Source organism: Condylura cristata, unplaced genomic scaffold (assembly GCF_000260355.1).
Source record: "Condylura cristata isolate star-nosed mole 26May11 unplaced genomic scaffold, ConCri1.0 scaffold00065, whole genome shotgun sequence".
NCBI classification, from domain to species: domain Eukaryota; kingdom Metazoa; phylum Chordata; class Mammalia; order Eulipotyphla; family Talpidae; genus Condylura; species Condylura cristata.
Genome location: NW_004567166.1, coordinates 149211 through 170566, shown reverse-complemented (window position 1 = coordinate 170566; position 21356 = coordinate 149211). Strand labels below are relative to the sequence as shown.

At 60.7% G+C, this 21356-nt stretch overlaps 1 protein-coding gene across 2 annotated transcripts; it reads right to left on the bottom strand.

Annotated features, from left to right (window-relative positions):
• Positions 1-575: 575 nt before the first annotated feature.
• On the bottom strand, positions 576-20395 carry MAK (male germ cell-associated kinase). Of its 2 annotated transcripts, XM_004695459.1 has the most exons (13): positions 20295-20395; positions 19128-19182; positions 18300-18421; positions 17701-17780; positions 16338-16470; positions 13769-13940; positions 12426-12593; positions 8036-8326; positions 6494-6666; positions 5771-5916; positions 5202-5333; positions 2604-2723; positions 576-730 (listed from the first exon to the last, which is right to left on the bottom strand). In XM_004695459.1, the coding sequence occupies exons 1-13, from the start codon at positions 20393-20395 to the stop codon at positions 576-578; spliced, it is 1848 nt and encodes a 615-aa protein (XP_004695516.1). The 2 variants fall into 2 exon arrangements, with proteins under 2 accessions (XP_004695516.1, XP_004695517.1); XM_004695460.1 differs by lacking the exon at positions 2604-2723.
• Between the last annotated feature and the right edge of the window lie 961 nt (positions 20396-21356).

Genomic DNA, 21356 nt, shown 5'->3' with positions numbered 1-21356 from the left:
GGAACAGTCTTCAAAGTCTGACAGACACATCCGCCCTTGAGGGTGTGAAACCCCCAGGGGGCTGAGAACTGCCTGATGCAGCAGCATCGCCTGGCCAAGACGTGGACAGCTGGCCATTTGGGCCACCAAACTGCGCTGGGCGATTCTTTGTGAGAAAGATGGCTTACCCTACGGGTGACGCCCGCTCACGCCATGCCGGTGTCCCCTGGAGGACACGCAGTCCCTGGCCTGTGCCGAGCGGCGGTGGGCCAGACCGCGGCAGAAGCCCCCTGGGAGCGGGTGGGGGTCTCCAGACTCAAACCTGCGGGGGCCTGGGGGTGCGTGCTGTGTCTGGGCTGTGCGTTTGTGGAGCAAATACCTGGTGCTTTGGCAAATAGTTTATTCAATACTTTGTGGAGTCCTGGCCGAGCGTCTGCACCACGCGGGGATGCAGGCGACGCAGTCACGCTGGGGAGAGAAAGCGAACGGAGATGCCCCTGCTCTCCCGGGCCGGTCTTGGTTCCGGTGCCGTGGACCTCCGTGTGCAGCTGTGGGGTGCTGCCTCCGCTGGGGCGGCCCTGGGGCGGCCGAGCGCACTACCGGTGGCCCCCGTACTTGGCCACCCAGTCTGTCCGCCCGTGCACCGAGGACACCGGCTGGGCGCGGCCCACGACGTTCAGGGCCCTGGCCGCAGGGTTGAACGTGGGCCCTGAAAACTGCCCCTGGCCAGCCTTCGTGTGCCAGCTGTATTCTGGAAGAGACCAGAGCGGCAGTGAGCACCTCGCGGGAGTGGAAGTTCCAAGCAGAGGAGCAAATCCTACACCGGCCTGCAGGCTCTGGCCCGGGAGGGCTGAGGCAGGATCCAGCCTCTTCTCGCCGACGCCAGCCAGGGGCTGCAGGTGCACAGCGGCCAGCTGGACCCACGGCTTGAGCCTGGGACCGGAGGGTTTGCGCCCATGACACCCAGACTTTGGCTTTCCCGGGGGGGGGGTGGTGGAGCCCCCCAGAAGGCGAGCGGGTCCTTCACACGTGGGGTGGGCCAGGACGTCTGGGGACATCGGGTTTAGGTCCCTGGCCCCCTTTCCCCCTGGGCCAGCACGCCTGGGCGGGTGCCCGAGGCCCTCGCTGCATGGCCAGCACCGGCCACCAACACCGCTCTCTCAGTGCCCCTGGGGTTCCTTCCTGTAGGCCACCCCCCCCACACACACCCAGGGCAGCTTGAGCTCCCTGGCCCGGTGCTGCTCCCTCAGCCTGGTGGGAGGGGAAGAGTGGGGCGCCCCGGTGCTGTCCCCTGACTCTGCTCAAGCCAGGGAGGGGAGCTGTCCCTAGGCCAGTGGTCATGCCAGGCCACGCTCCTGGGCTGAAATTCTCGGTCGGGGTGATGGGGCCAGCCTGCCGGTGAGTGGCCTGGAGCCCTTGCAGGGCTCATGGGCGGGGTTGCTGGTCACAGTGGGGCTGCCTGCGGGGCGGGGCTCTGGGGTGCGGAGAGGCCCACTGAGGGGCTTCCTCTAGGGCGCTGTCTGCACAGAGGCCCCATGTGGAGGACACTGTGGGGAAGGGCCGTGGTGGGGTCATCCTGGGCGCACGAGGCCTCTGAGGGTGCCTGGAGCCATCTCCAGCAGCCCTGGGGTCCCTGTCCACGCCCTGTGGCGGCCGCAGCCAGCCAGCCCCTGGACGCAGCCGGGAGGGGCTGCAGGGAAGCGGGGGTCTGCCCCTCTGGAAACCCGCGCGCAGAGGCGGGGGCTGGGGGGAATTGACCTGTGGCGGCCGGCCGGCCGCGTGTGCGGCCCGGCTCCTGCACACTGAGGGCGCCGCGGTCACTTCCCTCTTTTACCCTTCCTGCCATCACCGTCGGTGGGGGCGTCTGGCAAGCAGATAATGGGGGGTTAGAGGGCTGACCCAGCAGCAGGGGGCACTCAGGCGGTCTGCCAGGGGCGTGGCGCGGGGCTCCCCTGAGGAGCCCGTGAACCCCGCGATGCCTAAGACCAGCCTCGGCACTTTCCTGTGGTCAGCCGCTGGCCTCTGGCTGCTGGTGTGCGAGGCGCTGGCAGGCCCAGCCGAGGGCATGAGGGGGACGGGGAGAACGGGGCGGGGGGATCAAGGAGACACGGGGTGGGGGAAATCCAGCCGCCCAGCGCACCCCCCTTGTCCCCCCCATCCCTCAGTGCCCCGAGAGGTGGGTCCAGCATGCCAGCCGCTCAGTCATGGGGGGAGGGAACTTCACCACCCCTGCTGCACCCTGGCGGGTCCCCTGGCCTCCGGGGCAGGGCTGGCTGAAACCCACACATCCTTGGGCCAGGTGGGAGGTGGGGCGTAGCCGCACTCCCTCGTGGGCTTGAACCCCCAAGGGCAAGTTCCCCGCATTCAGCTTCCCTGGTCTAGGGAGGGGGACTGGTCCTGGGACAGGAGAAGGGGTGGGGCCCCCCAGGTGGGGGTAGAGGGCAGGGTCCTGGGGTAGGAACTAAGGGGGTACAGCCGTGTTCCTAGCCCACTGGCACCCCCAAGTGAGGGGGGTTCCTTGGTCACCTCTGGGGGAAGCGGAGTCTGCCTGTAGCCTGGCACTGAGCGTGAGGCTGACTGGGGGGGTCGGGAGGCCTCACAGCAGGGGGCACACGGGCTCTTACCTGAGGCTGCCGGCCCCAGCGGGGCCAAGTGTATCCTCTGGCCAGTGGACCCCACTTCTTTCTTGAGGAAGGAAGGCACGTACCCCGACTGGCCGAAAGCAGCGTGCCCTCCGGGGTTTCCTGCCACGTCGCAAGCCCTCAGTCACAGGTGGGCACGAGCAGGCCCTGGAGCCCCCGCGACCCCCCCACCCCGCACGCCTGGCCCTGCCCGCTGCCCCCTGCTCTGTGTTGGGGTTTGGGGCTCCCAGAATTTGGGGCTCCGGGGCTGGAGGCTGGGTGGTTTCCTGCCAGGAAGTGCTGCCCCGTGGGCTCTCAGCTCCCCTGGCCTCGGTCAGGCCTGATTGAGGGATGCGCCCAGGCGCTGGGGTTCGTGTCCCCCACCCTGCCCTCCCCTGGCAGCGTGGGTTGGGGCAGGGGGTGCCGGAGAGGGCCCCAGCTGTGGCTGTGACAGAGCTGGGAGGGGGACTAGGCTGGGTGCCCTCCACGGGCAGGGCAGTGACAGAGCTGGAGGCTTGAGGCTCCACCTTGGACCAGGGCAGGGGTGCGGGGGGCCCCACAGGCCCTGGCACAGGGGCAAGAAGCACCTGTCACAGACGAGGGAACAGAAGGCGGAGGGAAGAGCAGGCCTGGCCGAGAGATGGGGGCGTGAAGAGAGGATGCGGTCAGTGCCAGGGCTGAGTGGGGAGACTCTGGGGACAGCGGAGCCCCCTGGGGCCTGAGGCTGTTCCCTGTGCTTGCCTTGGGCCTGGGCAGCAGCTGGGGCACGCATCTATAGAGCTGGTTCCGACTTGGCACAGCAGCTGTGCCTGGAGACCAGCCAGGGGCCCCAGTGTCCAGCAGCGGGGGGACCCCTCCCTGTCATGTGGACCCTGCCCGGCTCTGCTCAGGCCCCAGCCCCTCAGCTCCAGGCCCCGCCTCCTCGGTCCAGGCCCTGTCCTCTGCCCAGCACCCTGCAGCAATGCTCAGGCTGGGCTGCTGGCCTCTGTGGTCCCGTGGTCAGCAGGAGTCCCCGGCTTCCAGGGACCCTGGCCCAGCCTACAGGACATGCCTGGTGGCGAGGAGGGTTTGGCAGGCAGGGGGTGTGCTCTGGGGCATGCTGACCTGGCATGCAGGCAGGCAGCCGGCCAATGCCCCTCAAAGCCGTGACCCTGAGTCTGGGAAGCCTGGGCTAATGGCTTTTTTCTTTAAGTGATTGTTAGCATTTAAGAAGGGGGTCCCAGAGCTTAACCCAGGGGTGCCGATGCCAGAACTGGAGTCTGCTGATCCTCGCCAGTGCCCTCCTGCCCCTAGCAAAGCCACCAGGGAAGCCCCTGAGCCGCCTTCAGGTCAGGGCAGCCTGGGGCCCCGACTGCACACGGCCAGGTCTAGGGCCGCCCTTCCCCCCACAGCGCTCCCTGCAGTCCTGGCCTGGCCCCCAGCACCCCAAAGACAGACGCACAGCTTGTTCGCAGCAGACAGAGCTTTGCGCCTCAGCAGGACACCTTACGCTCCCCAGTCTTATTTTCATTTATACCCAGCTCCCAAGTCTTAAATCCAAATTTAATTTTAGTCATAAAAGTCTTTAAATTTGATTGCCCCTCCCCCAAAATGTAGAACTTGAAACTTTTAAAAATGGTCCTTGTAGGGGCCCCCCAGGGCGCAGTGGGTTAGCACACAGCACTAAGGGGGTGTCCCAGCCACTGCAACCTGAGTCCATCCCCGCCAGAGGTGACCTCAGGGCGCAGCAGGCCCCTTCTACCTTCCCACTGCCCCTCAGCAATGGGTATCAGGGGATCTGCCTGCTCTGCTCCCCGCTCTGTGTCTGGGGCATCCTCTCCCCCCTGCATCCAAGTGCATCAATAAATTTCTTAAAAATAAAAACCCTAAGCTGGTTGACCTCAGTGAGGACCTGCCCTAGGCGGAGGCCGCATCTGGGGTTCTGACCAGTGGGCGCTGGCCCTGCTCTGCAAGTGCCTCTCTCTGGGGCGCACTGACCCCGACATGGGGTGGGGGCCCGGTGAGGCGTCCCTGATCAGGGACCCAGCGCAGCTCTCACTCCCAGGAGGTCCCCCGCGGCTGCGGCCGGGCTGGCAGCAGACAGCAATGGGCAGCGGGCCGCGGGGTGAGGGGCAGTGAGATCTGCAGGGGGACGAGCACCACGTGCAGCCCGGGCTCCCAGCCGAGGGAGCGCAGGGACGCGGACCACCCCTGGAGCCAAGGGAACCCCCAGCCCCCCACTCTGGAGCCTCTGTCCTCTTCACTTGGGGGGGCCTAGAAACCACACCCCTGTAGGCCAGTCGCTGGGTGGAGGTTTTGTCAGCCTTGTCCCTCTGACCATGAATGTCTCGGGGTGAGACTGCACCCCAGAGGGTGCCTGGAGGCGGTCAACTGCCCATGGCCTGCACCCCACTGCAGCCCAGGGCTGGACCCCGCCTAACCTAAGCCTCTGCAGGCCCTCCTTCCTCGACACGCAGCAGGGATCTGAGGGGTAGGAGGGGGTTCCCCGGGATGGTGACCGTGCAGCCCAGATGCCTGCGGCCCACACAGCCCCCCCAGACCTCCTAAACAGCCCACGGCCCGGCCCCAAGCCCCAACACCTGGACCCCACCCCAGCCCTACCTGCGTTGTTCCTCCTGAAGGCGAGTTCTGCTCCCAGCGGCCCCAGCGACTTCGGGAAAAACGGGCTGTTCCAGCCGTGTGGGTTCACATCCTTCCCCCCGGCCACCAGAGCCACGTTCTTGGGGTTCACACCTTAAAGGACAAATGCTGCGTTAGGGCAGGTCTGGGTTGGCTGATGGACAGGGCGGGGTGGAGCTGAACCCCGTGCCAGGCCGGCCGTGGGGGTGTCTCCTCCTCAGGGTGTGGCCCAGGCATGGGGTGTGCGTGACCCGCCAGCGGGGTCCCTGGGGCGCGTCCCAGCCCCAGGCGGCCTCCACACAGCCACCCGGTGTGCCGGCACCCCTGAGCCTGGAGACGGGCCAGAGTATGCCCCGCATGCGAGCTTGCAGCGGTGAGTGAGTCCCAGGCACTCCTGGCCCAAGGAACAGGCGGGCAGCGCGAAGGCCCTGTCGCCAGGCCACGGGCCAGCGTGTCCTGTGGCCTCGAGGGCCCCCCCGACCACGGCGGGGCCGGACAGTCCCGCACCACTGCTCCCTGCCCCCCAGCGCGGCCCCAGGCAGCCCCCTCACCCGGCAGGTAGCGCGACTGCTTCAGGTAGTACTGCTTGGCCGTGGACGCCGCGGGCAGCTCAGGCTCAGACTTCAGGGGTGCAGCAGGCAAGCTCTTGTTTTCTCCGCCGGTGTGGCCGGCACCCGGGGGCACAGAGTCCACAGGCCTGGACGGACCGGAGGCCAGTCGGCTCGGTGGCCCGAGGGAGACCTGTGACCGCCCTGACCCGCGACCCCGCGCCTGGGAGACAGGGTGCCCGAGGCATTTCGGGGACCCGCGCACCCCCAGTGCCACTGCGGGCAGGCCCCGGCCTGTGGGCCCCTCTGCGCCAGAGCCCAGAGCTCTTTCCTGATGTGTTCACCAGTTTCCGTTTCAGGTGCACGTGCCGGGGGGGGCAAGGAGGACCGGGGCTGGGGGGAGCTGTGCAGGCCCCAGAAGGCCCTGGGAAATGGACCCTGCGAACGGCAGCACCAGGCACCAGTGTTGGGCCTGAGCTGCCCCGAGGACCGTGGTCCTGTGGGCACCACGGCACTGGCACAGGGCGGGGTGCTGGCCAGGGGGTCACGGGGCCAGTGCGGGTGGCCGGACTGGGGGGCAGGGACTGTGGGTTGGCACTGGGGGGCCGGCACGGGGGCCTGGCACTGGGGGCCAGCACTGGGGGGAGGCACCACCCTGTCCACGGGGTTTTGTGGCCTCCTGACACCCGTCTGTGTGTGTGAGGCAGCCGTCCGGGCGGGTCCTACCTGAATGGGGAGTCCTTCCTCCGGTTTTCTTTGAATGCGGCCACACCCGGCCGCCGCCAGAGGGGGGCCCCCACGTTGCCGTCCTCGGGGCCCTCCCAGCCGTCCCCGGAGCGCACGGCCGCCTGGCCCCAGCGCCGCCGAGGCCCCTTGAGGCCCACGGTGCCCGCCGGCTTCTGCAGGGAAGGGTCTCGTCAGTGTCTGCGGTCGGCCTGGGCAATGGGGCTGCCCCAAGTGCCCCACAAACCCGCACTCGCTCTGGCACCCATGAAAGCGGGGAGTACCTCCTCATGGAGTCACTCCTCATGCTGGTGACCACACTCTGGGCCACCCACCCTCCTCACGGGGCACACAGGCTGTGGGGCCCTGGACTGCGCCCTCCGCACAGTCTCGGGGAGCGCGAGCTCCAGACCCAGAGCCAGACCCAGGCAGGATGGGCCTGCAGGAACCCCACCCAGGGAGGCCGGCGAGGGGCACACCAGTGGACACAATCAGGGCCTGCAGATGTCCCCGGTAACAAGTTTGGCGTGGTGGGGTTGGGGTTACTGGGGGGCACCTGGCCGCTTCCACACCCGCAAGGTAGGAGCCACCTCTGTCACCCAGTCGTCGCCGCCCCACCCAGAGCAGCGCAGGGGCCTGTGGCGGCATCTGGAGGGGGCTGGGCTGCTGGCCGGGATCATCCCCCAAAGGGCAGATGCTCGGGAGCCCGACTGTCCGCCCCCCATGAGAGGGTAGGACCAGCCTGGGCCAGGCTCGGGGAGCGGCGCACCGGGCTCCCCCAGGCACCCTGCCCGCCCAGCGCCCTGGGGCCTGGGGGCGTGGAGGAGCTGCAGAGCCCAGGGCTTGCGGCCCATCTTGGTGAGGGGGAGGCCGGAGCGGGGAGAAGGCACAGGGAGAAGCAGAGATGCCAGCACAGCCCAGCAGCAGTGGCTAGAAAGGGGTCCCTGGGCCCCCACAGCTGAGTGAGGTCCCTGGGGCCAGACCAGGGTGCTTGAGGGCAGACTACAGGCTCAAGCCGGGGCCAGGCCCAGCTCCGGGCAGCCCGGGGCCTCTGGCCGAGGGCAGGGGGCGGGCCCAGCGGCCTCCTTCTCCCAGACCCAGCCACACTGACGCGGACCCAGACCAGAGTGACCGGCCGCCAAGGAGCCCCCAGGTCAGTACTATGGGCAGAGGTGGTGGTGTCCCACCCCGCAGGTGGGGGGCTAGTGACCCCGCAGGACCCAGGGAACAAGGGGGAGCCGTGGGGAGCAAGCGGTGGCTTGACCGAGCACAAGGGCGGAACCGCCCCTCACCACGTGCTGGTCCTGCCCCTTGGGTTCCAAATCCTGTCGCAGGAGGACCTCGGCCTGCAGGAGGACCGGGCCCTGGGGAGGTCCAGAGCCTGGTGGCTGTCAGCACCACCCATGGCAGGCAGGGAGGCTCCCGCACACCCCGCAGCCTCTCGCAGGCCTCCCTCCCAGCCCATGCGGGCCTGGCTCCCCCTGGAGCACCCCGTCACGCTCCCTGGTGAGAGGCCCCAAGCCCACCCACGCTGCAGACACTCACGGAGGGCGTGTTCTTGATGATGCTCGGAAACAGCGTCTGTGGCAGCCGCTGGGGGTGCTGTCGGGGTGCCTGTAGGCCCCCCGAGAGCTGCGGTGGCTGGATGGGCTGCAGGGGCTGCTGGCTGCGCTGGGCTGGGGGTGCCCCAGCATCCGGCGGGGGCTGGGCCGTGGGGTCCGCACAGGGTGGGGTGTCTGGGGGCTGCGCCGGCTGCTTCGGGATGGGCTTGACATCCAGGTGGTGCGCGGAAGAGCCCAGGACTTGGCCCACTTGGAAATAGGGGTGTTTCAGCGCCTGTGAATGGAGGAACGCAGCTGGACGCCTGTCCCAGCGAGCCTCTGGGGTCTGGCCAGCAGGCCTGGAGAGGCCCCGCACCAGCCCTCGGCTCCGGGCCCTGGAGGGACGGCCGGGGAGACTGGTTGGAGAGAGAGATGGGTCCCAGAGGAAAGAAAAGTGCAGGCGGAAGGGGTCCGGCCAGCTTGCCTGCGATGGTAATACCCAGGGCATCTCGTTTCTCACTGGGCCTTCTCTGGTCCTTTTTTATGATTTGATTCTTTTGTTTCTTAAGATTTTACTGCAGTGTTGCTGGTTTATATTGGTGCATGTTATGGGTGTGCAGCGTTACAATCTTGTGTCTGTACAACTGCATCATGATCCCCGCCAGAACTCGAGTTTTACCCCCGCCCCTCTGCACCCAGCAGTCTGTTCTGTCTGACTTTGTTCTGTTTGGTTTCTTTATATTTCACATAAGTGAAGTTACAATACTTGATTTAATTTCACTTGTGTGTTGTTGAACACGGGAAACCTGTTGCAGAGGTGAAATGGACTTCCCCTTTTTGTGGCCGAGTAGTATTCCATTCTGCACACCCTTTTGACGACCAAGTAGTAGTCCGTTGTGCACACCACCTTTGTCGTGGCCCAGTTGTATTCCATTGTGTGTGCAGCCAAGTCTTACCACTCACTCCTCAGTTGTTGGGCACTTCACCAGGTCATTTACATAACTTAGCTGTTACAAACAGTGCTGCACTGAATGTGCTTTTTTTTTTTTTCATATAAAAACTCAGAAGTAGATTAGCAGGATCAGGATATTTATAATTTTTGGAGGACTACCCACCGTGCTCTCCATAGTGGCTGCACCTGTTTACACACCTACCGATATCTGTTACAGCCTCACCAATACCTGTTGTTTCTTGTCTTTCGGGTGACAGCCACTCTCTCACATGGGTGGTATCTCATTGTGGTTTTGATTTGCATTGGGTGGATAGTTTTTAATCAGCATCTTCGCATGTGCTCATCAGCCATCTGTGTGTGTTTTTGGAGAAGTGTGTTCAGATCCTCTGCCATTTTTTCAGGGTGGTGAGTATTTGGTTGGTTGTTGCTGCTGGCTTTCTATGAGCTCCTTGTACATTTGGGGTGTTTCATTTGCAGTGCTGTTCTCCCACTTGCTTATTTTTGCCTTTGTTTCCCTTGCCATGAATCACATCCACAGAGACATTGCTAAGGCTGGTGTCAAGAAACTATATATACCCTGTGTTTTCTTCTGTGTAATTTTCTACAGAATTACTTATGTATACCAGAACTGGGTTGTAAGCCAGGGGCTCACAGGGTAAAAGGATTCCCCAGAGACAGAGTGGGGAGCAGAACAGGTGGATTTATTGAAGTACACTGCTGAGGAGAGCAGCGGGCAGGTCAGGAGAGGTCTGCTGCACCCTAGGGGTCACCTCAGGCCGCAGTGCCTGGCAATAGCTTGATAGAGCTGAGACTTTAACCCCTGTGCCAAGAGGGAACCCCTCTTGTATGTATTTTTATGGTTTTAGGTCTTACTGCCATGTCTCTATTTTGAATTAATTTTTGTGCCTGGTGAAATATTGCAATTCAGTTTTACTCTCGTACATGGGGTTGGCCTGTTTTTCCCAGCAACATTTACTTGAGACTTTCCTTTCTCTGTTGTATTTTCCCCCCTTTATTATAAATTAGTTATGTATATGTGTGTGAGTTTATTTCTGGGCCCTCAATTCTGGTCTGGCAATCTGTATGTCTGCTTTATTCCGATGCTATTCTGTTTTGATTATTGTTGCTTTATTGTATAGTTTGAAGGGGGGAGCTTAATGCTCCCATTTTCCTTTCCTTCTCAGGGTGACTTAACAAAGTGACCCTACTGGTGATTAGTGTGTGCACATTTTTCTGTTCTTCATTGTCTTGGAATTGTGTCCAATCCCAAGAGTTCTCTTCCCTTGAAGTTTTTGACTTTGATTGTTTATGGTCTTCTTTTCACTCCATGTGTGTATTTGGTATAAATTTTTGCTTTTGTTGTTGCACATAGATATAGCATATATGTGTTTAATGTCCTCTTTTAAGTTGATAGTTGTTAACTACTTCTATTTAAATACATTCTAAAACTTTGCATTTTTACCACCCCCCATTTCATATTTTTTACTCATTTTATATCATTTTATATGCATCCCTTGAGTTTTAATTTTACTATTAAAAAATAAACTTTACAGGCCCTCTCTGGTGGCTCAAGGGGGTTAAGTCTCAGCACTATGAAACTATCATCAGCTACTGAAGCATGAATTCTAACCCCAGGCCCGGAGGTGACCCACAGGGTACAGCAGACCTCTCCTGACAAGCCCGCTGCTCCCCTCAGCAGTGTTTTCAGTCAATCTGCCTGTTCTGCTCCCCACTCTGCCTCTGGTGAATCCTCTGCCCCCTGCACCTCTGGCCTGTACCCCAGTTCTATATGCATAAATAAATAAATCTTAAAAACAACTTTACATTTACTTTATCAGGGGTTGATCTACTCACTACCTTTACCCTACATTTGTCTTTTCCAGTGAGTTTTCTTCATTCATGTGCGCTCTGTAGTGGGTCAGAGTCGTTTCTCTCCAGTTCAGCATTACATCTCTTGCAGTGCTAGCTAAGTGGTGACAAACTCCTGTAGCTTTGTTTATCTGGGAAACTCTCAATCTCTAGTTCCGAATGGTAACCTTGCTGGGTAGAGAGTCCTTGCTTGGAAGCTTTACCTTTATGCTTTTTGAGTTTCTCAAAACACTGTCTTTCGGCTGGCACAGTATGTGCTGGAGCGTGAGATTAACCCGTATAGAACAAGCTGCTTTTCTCTTGCCACTTTATGGTCCTCTATCTTTAACATTTGTCATTTTCATATTATTAGTTTTAATTGTAATGTATCTCTGTGTCGGTTTCTTTGGGCTCCTCTTATTGGGAACTCTGGGCTTCCTGTACCAATATGTGTATTTCCTTCCCAGATTAGGGAAGTTTTCAGCCATTGTTCACTCAAATAATTTTTCTGGCCCCCCTCTCTCTTCCCCTTTAAAGCCTCCCCTTCCCTCTTCCTCCTGGGACCTTATCATGCAAATATGACTCCTTTGGATATTGTCCCAGGGTGCATTAAGATCTGCTCCCGTCTGGTAAGATCTGCTCTGTCTGGGTGAGTTCTGCTGCTTTGTCTTCCAGCTCACATCACTCCTGTTTTATTCCCTCCGTTGCTGCCCCTTTCTGTAGCTTTGAGGTCTGCTCCTGCATTCCTCCGCTCCGGACCTTGTGCTTGCAGTGGCCTCAATGTCTCCATCCCTCTGACAACACTGCCACTGTGCTCATCCATCCTGTCAAGCGCGGCACGGGTCTTTACACCATGAAGTTGAGCTCTTCGTCGGGTAGCTAGTTTATGTATCTCGGTTTCCTTAGGGCCTTGTTCTTTCTCTAGGTCTCCCCACTTTCCTGATGCTGTGTTGGTGTCTGTGCACTAGACACCACTGCACTCACACACAAACCTGGCTTGACCAGTCTTTCCCACTGATTCTTCCAGGTGACCTTTAGCAAGCATTTTCTCAACTCAGATTTTTAAAAAGCCAAATAATGTTTTGGTGATTTAAAAATTATATTTAATAAAGGTGCAGTGGTTGAGATGAGTTTTTAAACTACAGGTGAAGCCATGGCATTTTAAAGATCATGGTCCTGGGATACAGCTGCAGGTGGGTGTTGATGGGGAGCAGACAAGGAAGTACCCACTCCCTCCCCTGGTGGGAGCCCAAGGGGTGCCCTCACCCCGACTTGCAGAGGGGCACACTATGTGTCCAGTGAACCCGGGGAGTGGCAGTGAGGCCTTGGCACCCCCGTGATGGCTTCTTGCAATGTATCCGCTGCAAGCATGAGCTTCAGTCATGATAGACCAGCCCCTTCATCCAGGGCCAGGGCCAGGAGGACAGAGAATGGGGATGCGGCCATCTTAGAGACACATCCAAGGTAAAACTGTGGGATTGGCTACTCTGAGTAAAAACTCAGGGTGAGACCAGACCCGTGTTTGTCAGTGAAACTGCCCCTCACGTCATAAGCCCCGAAGGGTCTTAAAAGGTCTGACAGGAGAGTCGCTTACCTGGCTGGCGGTTGGCCTCTTCTTTGGGTCCCAGTTCAGCATGTCGGTCATGAGCTGAATGGCCTCATTGCTGGCATTGGGGATGAGGGTTTTCAGGTTGATGGGCACACACTGGGGGAAGCGGAAGTTCATGGAGGATGCCAGCTGGTGCCCTTCTGGCCAGTCGCTCTGTTCAGGGACATAAGGAGGCTGTTGGCCACCAAGTGGTAACCACCAGGATAGTGAAAACACAGGGACCAGGCAAGAGCACTCATAAACATTTTAGTGTTGGCTTATATAAAGAAATGTGGGGAAAAAAACAAAACACCCCAGATCTCAGTGTAGAGGGGGCAGTGGCTGAGAGTGGGGGGAATGAAGTAACACTTTTATACATTGCGGAATAGTAAACTCTCATTCACATTTGATCCTGGAATGCTGGTGGTGGCACCTGGGAGACTGAACAATGAGGACAAACCCTTACAAAGACACCAATCGTGGCAAAGTTCCTGCTGCTGTGTCATACTGGGAGTCAGGTGTTCAGAGCTGCCCACAGCCAAGGCTGCACGTGGCCAAGGCAGGATACAGTGGCTGTGCCTGCTCATTGGCATGAGTGACAGGCACTCTGCTTCAGTTCACCTTGCATCTCAGGAAGCAAGGTACAGCTGGATGCTGCAGTTCAAGAAATCAGATACCCGTGGCTCATGGCCGAGGGATTCAGAGGGAAAGAAGAGGCTGGGCACACACGAGGCTCAGGACTCAGGGCTAGTGCACAGATGCAGGCCAACACCCAGGGGCAGGCGGGCAGACCACCCTGGCCACAGGGAGGTGGGCACTTGGCCCTCAACCTCGGCTGAATGACAGAACTGCAGAGACTGGCTCTCGCTGGAATTCTTAAAGAAAGACCAACTCCTTTCTTCTTCCATGTTAGGATTCTGGCTTTTTACAACCCTCCTACTGCTCCAATAAAAAAGTCAGAGGGGCCCTCTCTGGTGGCGCAGCGGGTGAAAGCACAGCACTAAGAAGCTAAAGCCACTTCTGCATGAGTTCGATCCCCGCCTGCCCCGGAGGTGACCGCATGGTGTGGCAGACCTCTCCTGGCCCGCCCGCTGCTCCCCTCAGCAGTGTGCTTCGTCGATCTGCCTGTTCTGCTCCCCACTCTGTCTCTGGTGAATCCTCTCACCCTCCGCATCTTTGGCCTGTGCCCCAGTTCTGTATGAATAAATAAATAAATCTTTAAAAAAAGAAAAAAAAGTCAGAGGATGAGAGGATTAACTATTAGTGTAAGCCTGCTTGAAAGTATAAACATTAAGGCTAAAGCTAGAATGAATCAAAAGCTGTAACAACCTCAGGCGAAGGTCACTTACTTTTTTGGGAGTCCCTAGGACTTGGCAAATCTTGAAGATTTCGTCGACCTCGCTTGTCCCTGGGAACAGAGGTCTTAGCGTGTACAGTTCGGCCATTATGCTCCCGACAGCCCACATGTCGATGGGCGAACTGTAAACTGAGGAGCGTAGCAAAACCTCAGGGGCTCGGTACCTGTGGGACACACAACAGCACGTGGCTCTGGTGGGTTCCGGGGAGCCGCCGCGGCCTGACCCGACTGTGCAGTGCAGACCAGGTGGGCGCAGCCCCCCAGGCCGGGTGCTGGTGCTCGGCCACACGGCCACGGAGCTCTACCTGGCTGCTGGCTTTTGCAGCCTGCTGCTTGTGGCGTTGAGGAAGCTCATTCCCTCAGTGTTCAATATTTTTAATTGAGGAAAAGACTATTTACTGAACAGCAGTCTCCCTTGGTCTCTATTTCCCGGGTTGGAACGTGTAACTCTTTCAGTCCAGACGTCCGGCAATCTTGTCTTTCTGCTGCCGGCTGAGCCCCTCCCCTGGCAGCTTTATGGAGACCATGCCCGGAAGCATGTACAACGCAGCTCTCAAGCTGCCCTGGGGACACCCCACTCTCGGCGGGACCCCGTGTCTGACTCAGACCAGCTCCTGCGTCAGCAGCCCCTCGGCCGGCCCTTCTCGAGTTCTCAGGTTCTGCCTGGCAGAGCGCAGGGGGTCCCCCTTGCTGGGGGGGCACATTTGGGCTGTTTCTCATTTTCGGCTGCATGTGAGCGCCCAGGGCAGTGCACAGCTGGGGTCCAGTCCAGAGCTGGTCTGGAGCTCTGTGCACCCACTACCGAGGGCACAGCACATGTCAGGGCATGAATTCATGAGACACATGGGTGTCTCATGTGGGGGTGCTGGTGAGCCTTTCCAGGCCCCCGACACTCCGACCAGGAGCGCCTGGGGCACTGATGGCCTCACACCCCTATCGGGTATTTTGACAAATGCTTTTAGGACATGGACACAACTTCACTGCTTTGAATGGTTTGCCAAACTGTATGCTTAAGACAAGGCCTCAGATTGCTCCTGTTATAGTGCAGAGTCCAAATTCACCCATGGAGGTGGTGAATAACTTCCCGCAGGGACGCTCCAGAACTGCGCTCTCTGCTGCCCTCCTCCTGGAGGGACGGGTGCTCTTTTCCTGTTCCGGAGCTTTGCTCCCAGTCACCGCAGTCTTCCAGAAGCGTTGCAGGCCATGGGTTCTGGCCTTCCACTCACCAGAAATTCTGACTTCCAAGGAACGTGGAGCGAGATGGCTCAGGCACAAAGGACGTGTCTGCACACCATGCTCTGGGCAGTGAGTGCACAGAGCTCCCTACCGAGCTCAGGCGCCTGGGCATGACCGACACAGTGTCCGGGTGGCCGTCCCCCCACAGCTGCGGCGTGGGGCGGCAGGCAGAGTACTGAGGGCGCTCACCGCCAGGGCCCCATTGCGCTCCTGTCTCCATGTCTTGACTGAGTGAGCGTGCACTTCGACGTGGGGCTGCAAACACCCGCTTCCTCTCCGGGGCCAGCTTGTGATGAGGTTACGTGATATACGTACGGGTATCTAGAAACCTTGCCTCGAGAGCCCCAGGGCCCGCAGGAGTGCTGGGCCTTGACGCCCCAGCCCTGCCTCGCCCGCATCACTCTGGCTCGCCTCCATGGGAGCAGTCCCTTCCCGGTCTCCCCAGACCCCTGGTGGGTTCACTGACCCACGCCTTTCCTGGTGTGTCCATGGACAGATGCAGTACCCCGCGCTGGCCCGTGCGTGTTCTCCTTGGCTTTCTAGGGGGGTTGGACAGCTGCCTGCTTCTGCTGGGCAACAGCCCTCCGCCCCCAGCTGGGTAAACAGTGGCCGCAGGGCTTCACCTCATTGCGCAGCCCCCCATGGAACAGCCCCACAGCTCTGCACTTGGGACAAGCCTGGCTGTGGAATTCCGGTTGGGGACTTTGAGGGTAGTCACTGGCTGTCATGTGTTGACGGTCCCTAAGTGGCCAGGCAGAGACAGTTTTGCCTTCTTCAGTGTTCCCAATGCCTGATGTCCTATCCAACATGTAGTAGGGTCTCGGAAAATGTAGTAGGGCCTCGGAAAATAGCTGTTGAATGGATGAGTGAATCTCTTTCTTTCTGTCTGCCCTTCACTGGAGTAGCCATGATCCAGGTCTCTTCTCGCCCGGTAGAGTACAAATCCGGTTCTGCAAGTGGCCCTCAGGTCATGCCCAGTCCACCCGCAGGTCCCGCTCATCCACCCACAGGTGCTGCCCACTCCACCTGCAGCTTGCCCACTCACCTGCAGGCCACGCCCTGCGCTTGTTCTATACTCTACAGGGAGCCTCCAGACAGACCCTGCTCGCTGAGGTCAGGGACGCTGCCTGGGCTGCGCCCAGGCTCCGCCCACTCCACCCTGCCCATGAGGCCCACTCCACCCACTCCACCCACTCCCCGGGGCCCCCACCTTGGCCCCACCCAATTTGGTCAGCCCCGCCCACTCCCCCATCCAGCCTACAGGCCCCACCCACTTGCCCCTTAAGCCCCGCCCACTCTGCCCACAGGCCCCGCCCTCCACTTACCACCTGGTGGACACGTAGTCTGTGTACGGTGGCTGCGACCTCAGCTCTCGCGCCAGCCCAAAGTCCGCGATCTTCACCAGCTCCGGCCCCATGCAAAGCAGGTTTTCCGGCTTCATATCCCTGTGGAAAAAACCTGGGTAACGGAGAGAGGGAAAGCAAACGTCGTCACAGAAGCACCTGCTGCAGGAGCGCAGCGCGGCCAGGCTCTGCGTGACCCAGGACGGTCCGCCTGGCCGCCTCCCCAGTCCCGCGCCTGCTGCAGCCTGCCGAAGGTCCGAGCCTTCCCTCAGGTGCCTCCGCTACCAACTCCGGTGTCTAGAGTAACCCTACGATGATGCCAACAGGTCACCCGGGCTGGAGGGCGTGGCTCCTCCAGTGCGGGCTGGAGGGCGTGGCCGCTGGGGTTTGCCTTTAGCTGGGGGCCACCTCCCTCCCGGCAGGTGCCCAATGTGGGCAGCTGCGAGTGATGTCAGCCGAGGACTCGGACAGCTGAGGACTCGGACCCAGCTTTGAAGCCAGCTCTGAGAATGTGCACCACTTGAGCGCTTTCAAAGAATTCACGGGGGGTGGTTACACTCACACTTGCTGCCCTTTCCATTGCCCAGCCCAGGAGGGTCCCCAAGGGCCCTGGCGACCCTGTCAGAGCTGGTGGGAGGCCAGCAGTCCATGGCGGGCACCAAGAGCCCCGTCTCCGCAGTCTCCACCTAGTCTCTGGTGACCAGTGGCCAGTGGGCTGTGCAGGCCTCACAAGTTCCGCCCCTTGGAGACCTGGGCACCTTCTACAACACCCAAGCCTGCAGGCTGGAGGCGTCCCGGGGCTGTGGGGCCCACAGCAGCCTCCCTGGCCCAGGAGGAGACATAGGAACAAAGAGCAGATAGCGGGGTGCAGGCCGCCTGTGGGGTCAAGCTCCTGACACCAGAAATGTAAACACCCCTGGGCAGAAACCCTGGAACACCTACTTCCTTTTTGACAGTTACCTTGGTTTGATGGCATGCAACAAACAACCTGAACTAAGATCCTATAAAGCAGAAATACTGAAAATAAGAGCTGCTTTCACTTCAAAAACTAGAAATAGCTAATGTAAATGTCCAGTGAAAGGGGAGGGCGCCAAGCAGCGCAGGGTCCGGCAGGCTGGCATCGTGCACCGGTCAGTACATCCGAGCACCCCAACCTCTCCTAGGAGGGCCCGGCCGCCCGTGATAGAATTCGGGGCCCGATGGGGCAGGCTGGGTTGTGATGATGCGACCATAAACTTCCAAATCCTGCTGTGGAGGAGGCGTCCCGGGCTGAGGGAAGCCTCTGTATAGAGCGTGAGTTAAGCACCCCACACGTGACCTTGACGATGACCAGGGGGACGCCCACCGTGCTTGTGGATGAAGGCCAGTCCCTGCAGGATCTGGTACATGATGTTCCGAATGACCGACTCGGGGAACAGCTTGTTTCTGTGAAGAATTGGACCCACACGTTATCACACGCCTCCGCCTTGGGGAACCCGCACCCCACCACACAGCAAGAGGGGCCTGTCCTTCTGCGAGCCTCCCACCCTGCCGGGGGTGCAGACAGCTGAAGGACTGGCGGATAGCTGAAGATGGGAGATAAGGCCCCGCCAACTCTTTGTTCAGGAACCCCCAACAGTGCAGCTCTTGTTAGTACTGTGAGGGGAGACCCCTGGACCTCACTGCCCGCTGTGCCCCCCGCGGCTCTGGCTCCCTGGCCTGGCCTGGGGGAGCCCCACACCGCTGGCCCTGTCTCTGCAGGGCCAGAGGCAGACAAGGGGTTTGGAATCCCTGGAGGGCTTCGCCCCCCATCCCCACCTGGACCATCAAGTTCAGACCAGGTTCAGCTCCTTATAAAGGGCGATATTTTCATGAGATATTTTACCCTTCACGGGGTCACGACAAGAAGGGGCGACTGCCCTGGGGGTGCTGGGTCCTCTCAGCCCTGCGAGCAGGAGGACGTACCTGTCCTTCATTAACTGATAGAGGTTCTCTTTCATATACTCAAATATAAAATAAAGGTGGTCGTTTTCTCTGATAACTTCTTTCAGTTTAATCACATTGGCATGATTCAGCTTCTTCAGAGACTGCAAGTAGCAAACAGGCGTCATAACCCTCCAAGAAAGGCAGAAACGTGCTCCCCTGGACCTCCGAGGCCACCAGCGGGGTCCCCGCCCACCCAGTCTCCCCAGCGCCCCCCCCAGCAGTATCGGGATGTCGAGAGTGTCACTCGCAACGGCTACCACGCACTCCCTTGCTTCTCTCAGTCTGTGACTTTCTTTGATTTAACCACGTGACACATTCCATGGCAAAAGCCTCTAAAATTTACTGGGGGCTTAGGGGTTCAGTCTCAGACTGTCACTGACGCAGCCTGAGTCTACCCCCTCCAGGGAGGGACCCCAGGGTGCAGCAGACCCCCCCCTGTCTCCCCGCTGCCCCCTCAGCACTGGGTCTCAGTGGATCTGCCGGTTCTGCTCCCCACTCTGTCTCTGGGTGTCCTCTCACCCCTGCACCTCTGGCCTGCACCCCAGCTCTTGTGTGCAAAAAAGCCCAAATTCACCCAACTCCAAGTGTACAGTATTGGGGAAAGGTGTCCCCAGTGAGTTGGACTGGGGTATGAGCCCCCACTTTCCGGCAGGAGGGTGCTATTTCCTGTCCTCCGCCTTTTGGAGCTGAATCAACTTCAGGAAGGGGAAGGAGAAGCTCAGGGCACCGAGGCCAGCTCCTTGGCCCTGCAGCGGCCCCCCAAGACGAGGCCCGCCCCCACGCCCTCCCCCCACCTCTGGGGTTTACCTTCACTTCTCTCAAGTTCATGCATTCATCCCAAGAGTAGAATTTCCTCTTCATCCTGCAGAAGGTGAGGGTGCTTCAGTGCGCAAGCTGGGGGCCCGGGGTCGGCTGTGCTCCGAGGCAGCTTTCACCGCAGCGGGGGTCCCCTCTGGCCTGCACTTTGGGGCATCTGACCTCTCCCTGATTACTCCAACTGAAGCCCCTGCCCCATCCTCATTCTCTGGGCCTGAAGCGGTGAACGCAGACACCGTGGCCACAGGCAGGGAGGGACAGCGCAGTCAATGGCGTGAAGGCGGCGTCTGGCGGTCCTTGCTCTGGGCGCAGCGGAGGGGCCCGGCCTCCTCAGGCCACTCAGTCACCCCCTGGACTTTGGTTCTCACTCCCCAGGTGAGGGGAGAAACTTAACCCCACCCTGGGCTGGATGCCCCTGAGGCTTTCTGGCCCAGTGCCATGCCAGGCAGGCCAAGGCGCTGCGGGATGGAAGGGCTGTAGGCGCCCTGACCCTCGCCGGTTGACGCCAGGGGCTGTGGCAGGACAATAGCCGTGGGCAGAGTTTCTCGCACCCTTGGGTGCTGGGGTGCCCCCTCCTAGCCCCTTCCCTGCCGGACTCGCCTCCCACTCCTCAGGACGAAGGACTGGTGGCGTCTCCCCGACAGGACCAGTCCACAGAGCTCTCCGGGACGTCCTTTGGAACAGCTGCCCAGTGTGGGCGGGAGGGTGTCCGCTTGGGTACCTGCCCAGCCGGGAGCACCTGTAGATCCCATGGCGCAGCCCCAATGGGGCCCGGCTCTGAGCCCAGCCCACTGGACACAGCCCATGGGAGCATCCACGGGACACAGCCCACAGGAGCGGCCCACGGGCGCAGCTCTGCTCTTCTGCAGCTCTGGACTAGAAGAAGGTGGTGGCTCCACCTGTCCCCTCATTTTCTGAAAGTGGGACCACCGTCGGGTCCTGAGGACCCTTGTTCTAAAGAAGCAGCAGCCTCTACACTGCATGTTACACCCCAAACATGCTGGGGCCATGGGGCTCTGCTCAGACCTCTGAGGCATGGGGAGCTGCGCACGCATCTTAGCCGACCGATGGCACTGGACCCCAGGAAGCGGAGACCGCAGAGCCCGGGCCACGCCCCCCCGCACAGCCGGCCGGCCCGCCCACGGCATGAGGGCCCACCTCTTGATGGCCACCAGCTCCCCCGACTCGTTGCTCCGGCCCATCAGCACGCTCCCGTAGGTGCCGTCGCCCAGCTGCCGCATGGTAGTGTAGCGGTTCATCCCGCGGGCGCTGGGGTGCTGGGTGTGTCGGGTCGCTAGGCAGGCGGCAGGCGCGTCATGCTTGGCCCAGCCCAGCGCGGCTCATGAGCGAGAGTGGAGAGGGGCCTGGCACAGGAAGCCCGCCTCCATTCTGGTGGATGCCCTGCAGGGCAGACAGGGGGTGGTCATCACGGCGGGGTCCCCCACACGCCAGAGGGGCATGGGGAGGGCAGCCGTCATGGCAGGGGACCCCCATTATACCAGTGGGCACGGGGAGGGGCGGCCATCACAGGGGGACCCCCACATGCCAGTGGGCATGGTTAGGGGCGGCCGGCATGAAGGGGACCCCCACACCCCTGGGGGCACAGGGACCTGGCCTGCTCCGACACCAGGGTTCCACGCCCCACGGCCTGGCCGCCTGCTGTGCGGGTGAGGGGCACACACGGCTTAGGCCTCCTCCATGCTGCTGGGCTCGCACCCCTGAAGCCCACGCTGCCCTCCAGGGAACCGAGTGGCCACACCCAAGTCCTCCAGCAGCGCCCCACCCCTCCTTGCCTGAAATACCAGGTGCTGCCCACAGATAGCTGGGCACCTGGACACACCCAGAAGGTGGTGGCCGGTAACGGGACAGGAAGCGAAATTAAGGGGTGCATGTATGGGGGGGGTGTCTGTCTCCTCTGTGCAGATCATGGAAAAGCGGGCTTCATGTCAGACGATGCCAGGGGGGAGGGCCACTCCCAGGGCCGGGCAGCGGGAGTCGCGCAGCCGGGAGAGGACCAACGGCTGGGGAAGGGGGAGAGCATTCCGGGGGCAGCCACAGGTGACAGGGGCCCTGTGCCCCGCACAGGGCGGGTGACAGAGACCCCACCCTGCCCAGGCTGTGCTGGGTACTGTACTGGGTGGCAGCAGCGAGCCGGGCCTGGTCCAGTGGCTTCCTCTGAAGACTGGGGCTCTGGCCAGGGCCTGAGCCCCGCCTGACCGC

Bases quoted from the DNA above. Each gene is read 5' to 3' on its own strand.
- MAK (XM_004695459.1), bottom strand. From the start codon at position 20,395: ATGAACCGCTACACTACCATGCGGCAGCTGGGCGACGGCACCTACGGG. The intron at 13,941-16,337 runs GTAAGTGGAGGG...TGTGTCCCACAG, and splicing joins GACTACGTGTCCACCAGGTG to GTACCGAGCCCCTGAGGTTT. The intron at 5,334-5,770 runs GTGAGGGGGCTG...TTGTCCTTTAAG, and splicing joins GCAGTCGCGCTACCTGCCGG to GTGTGAACCCCAAGAACGTG.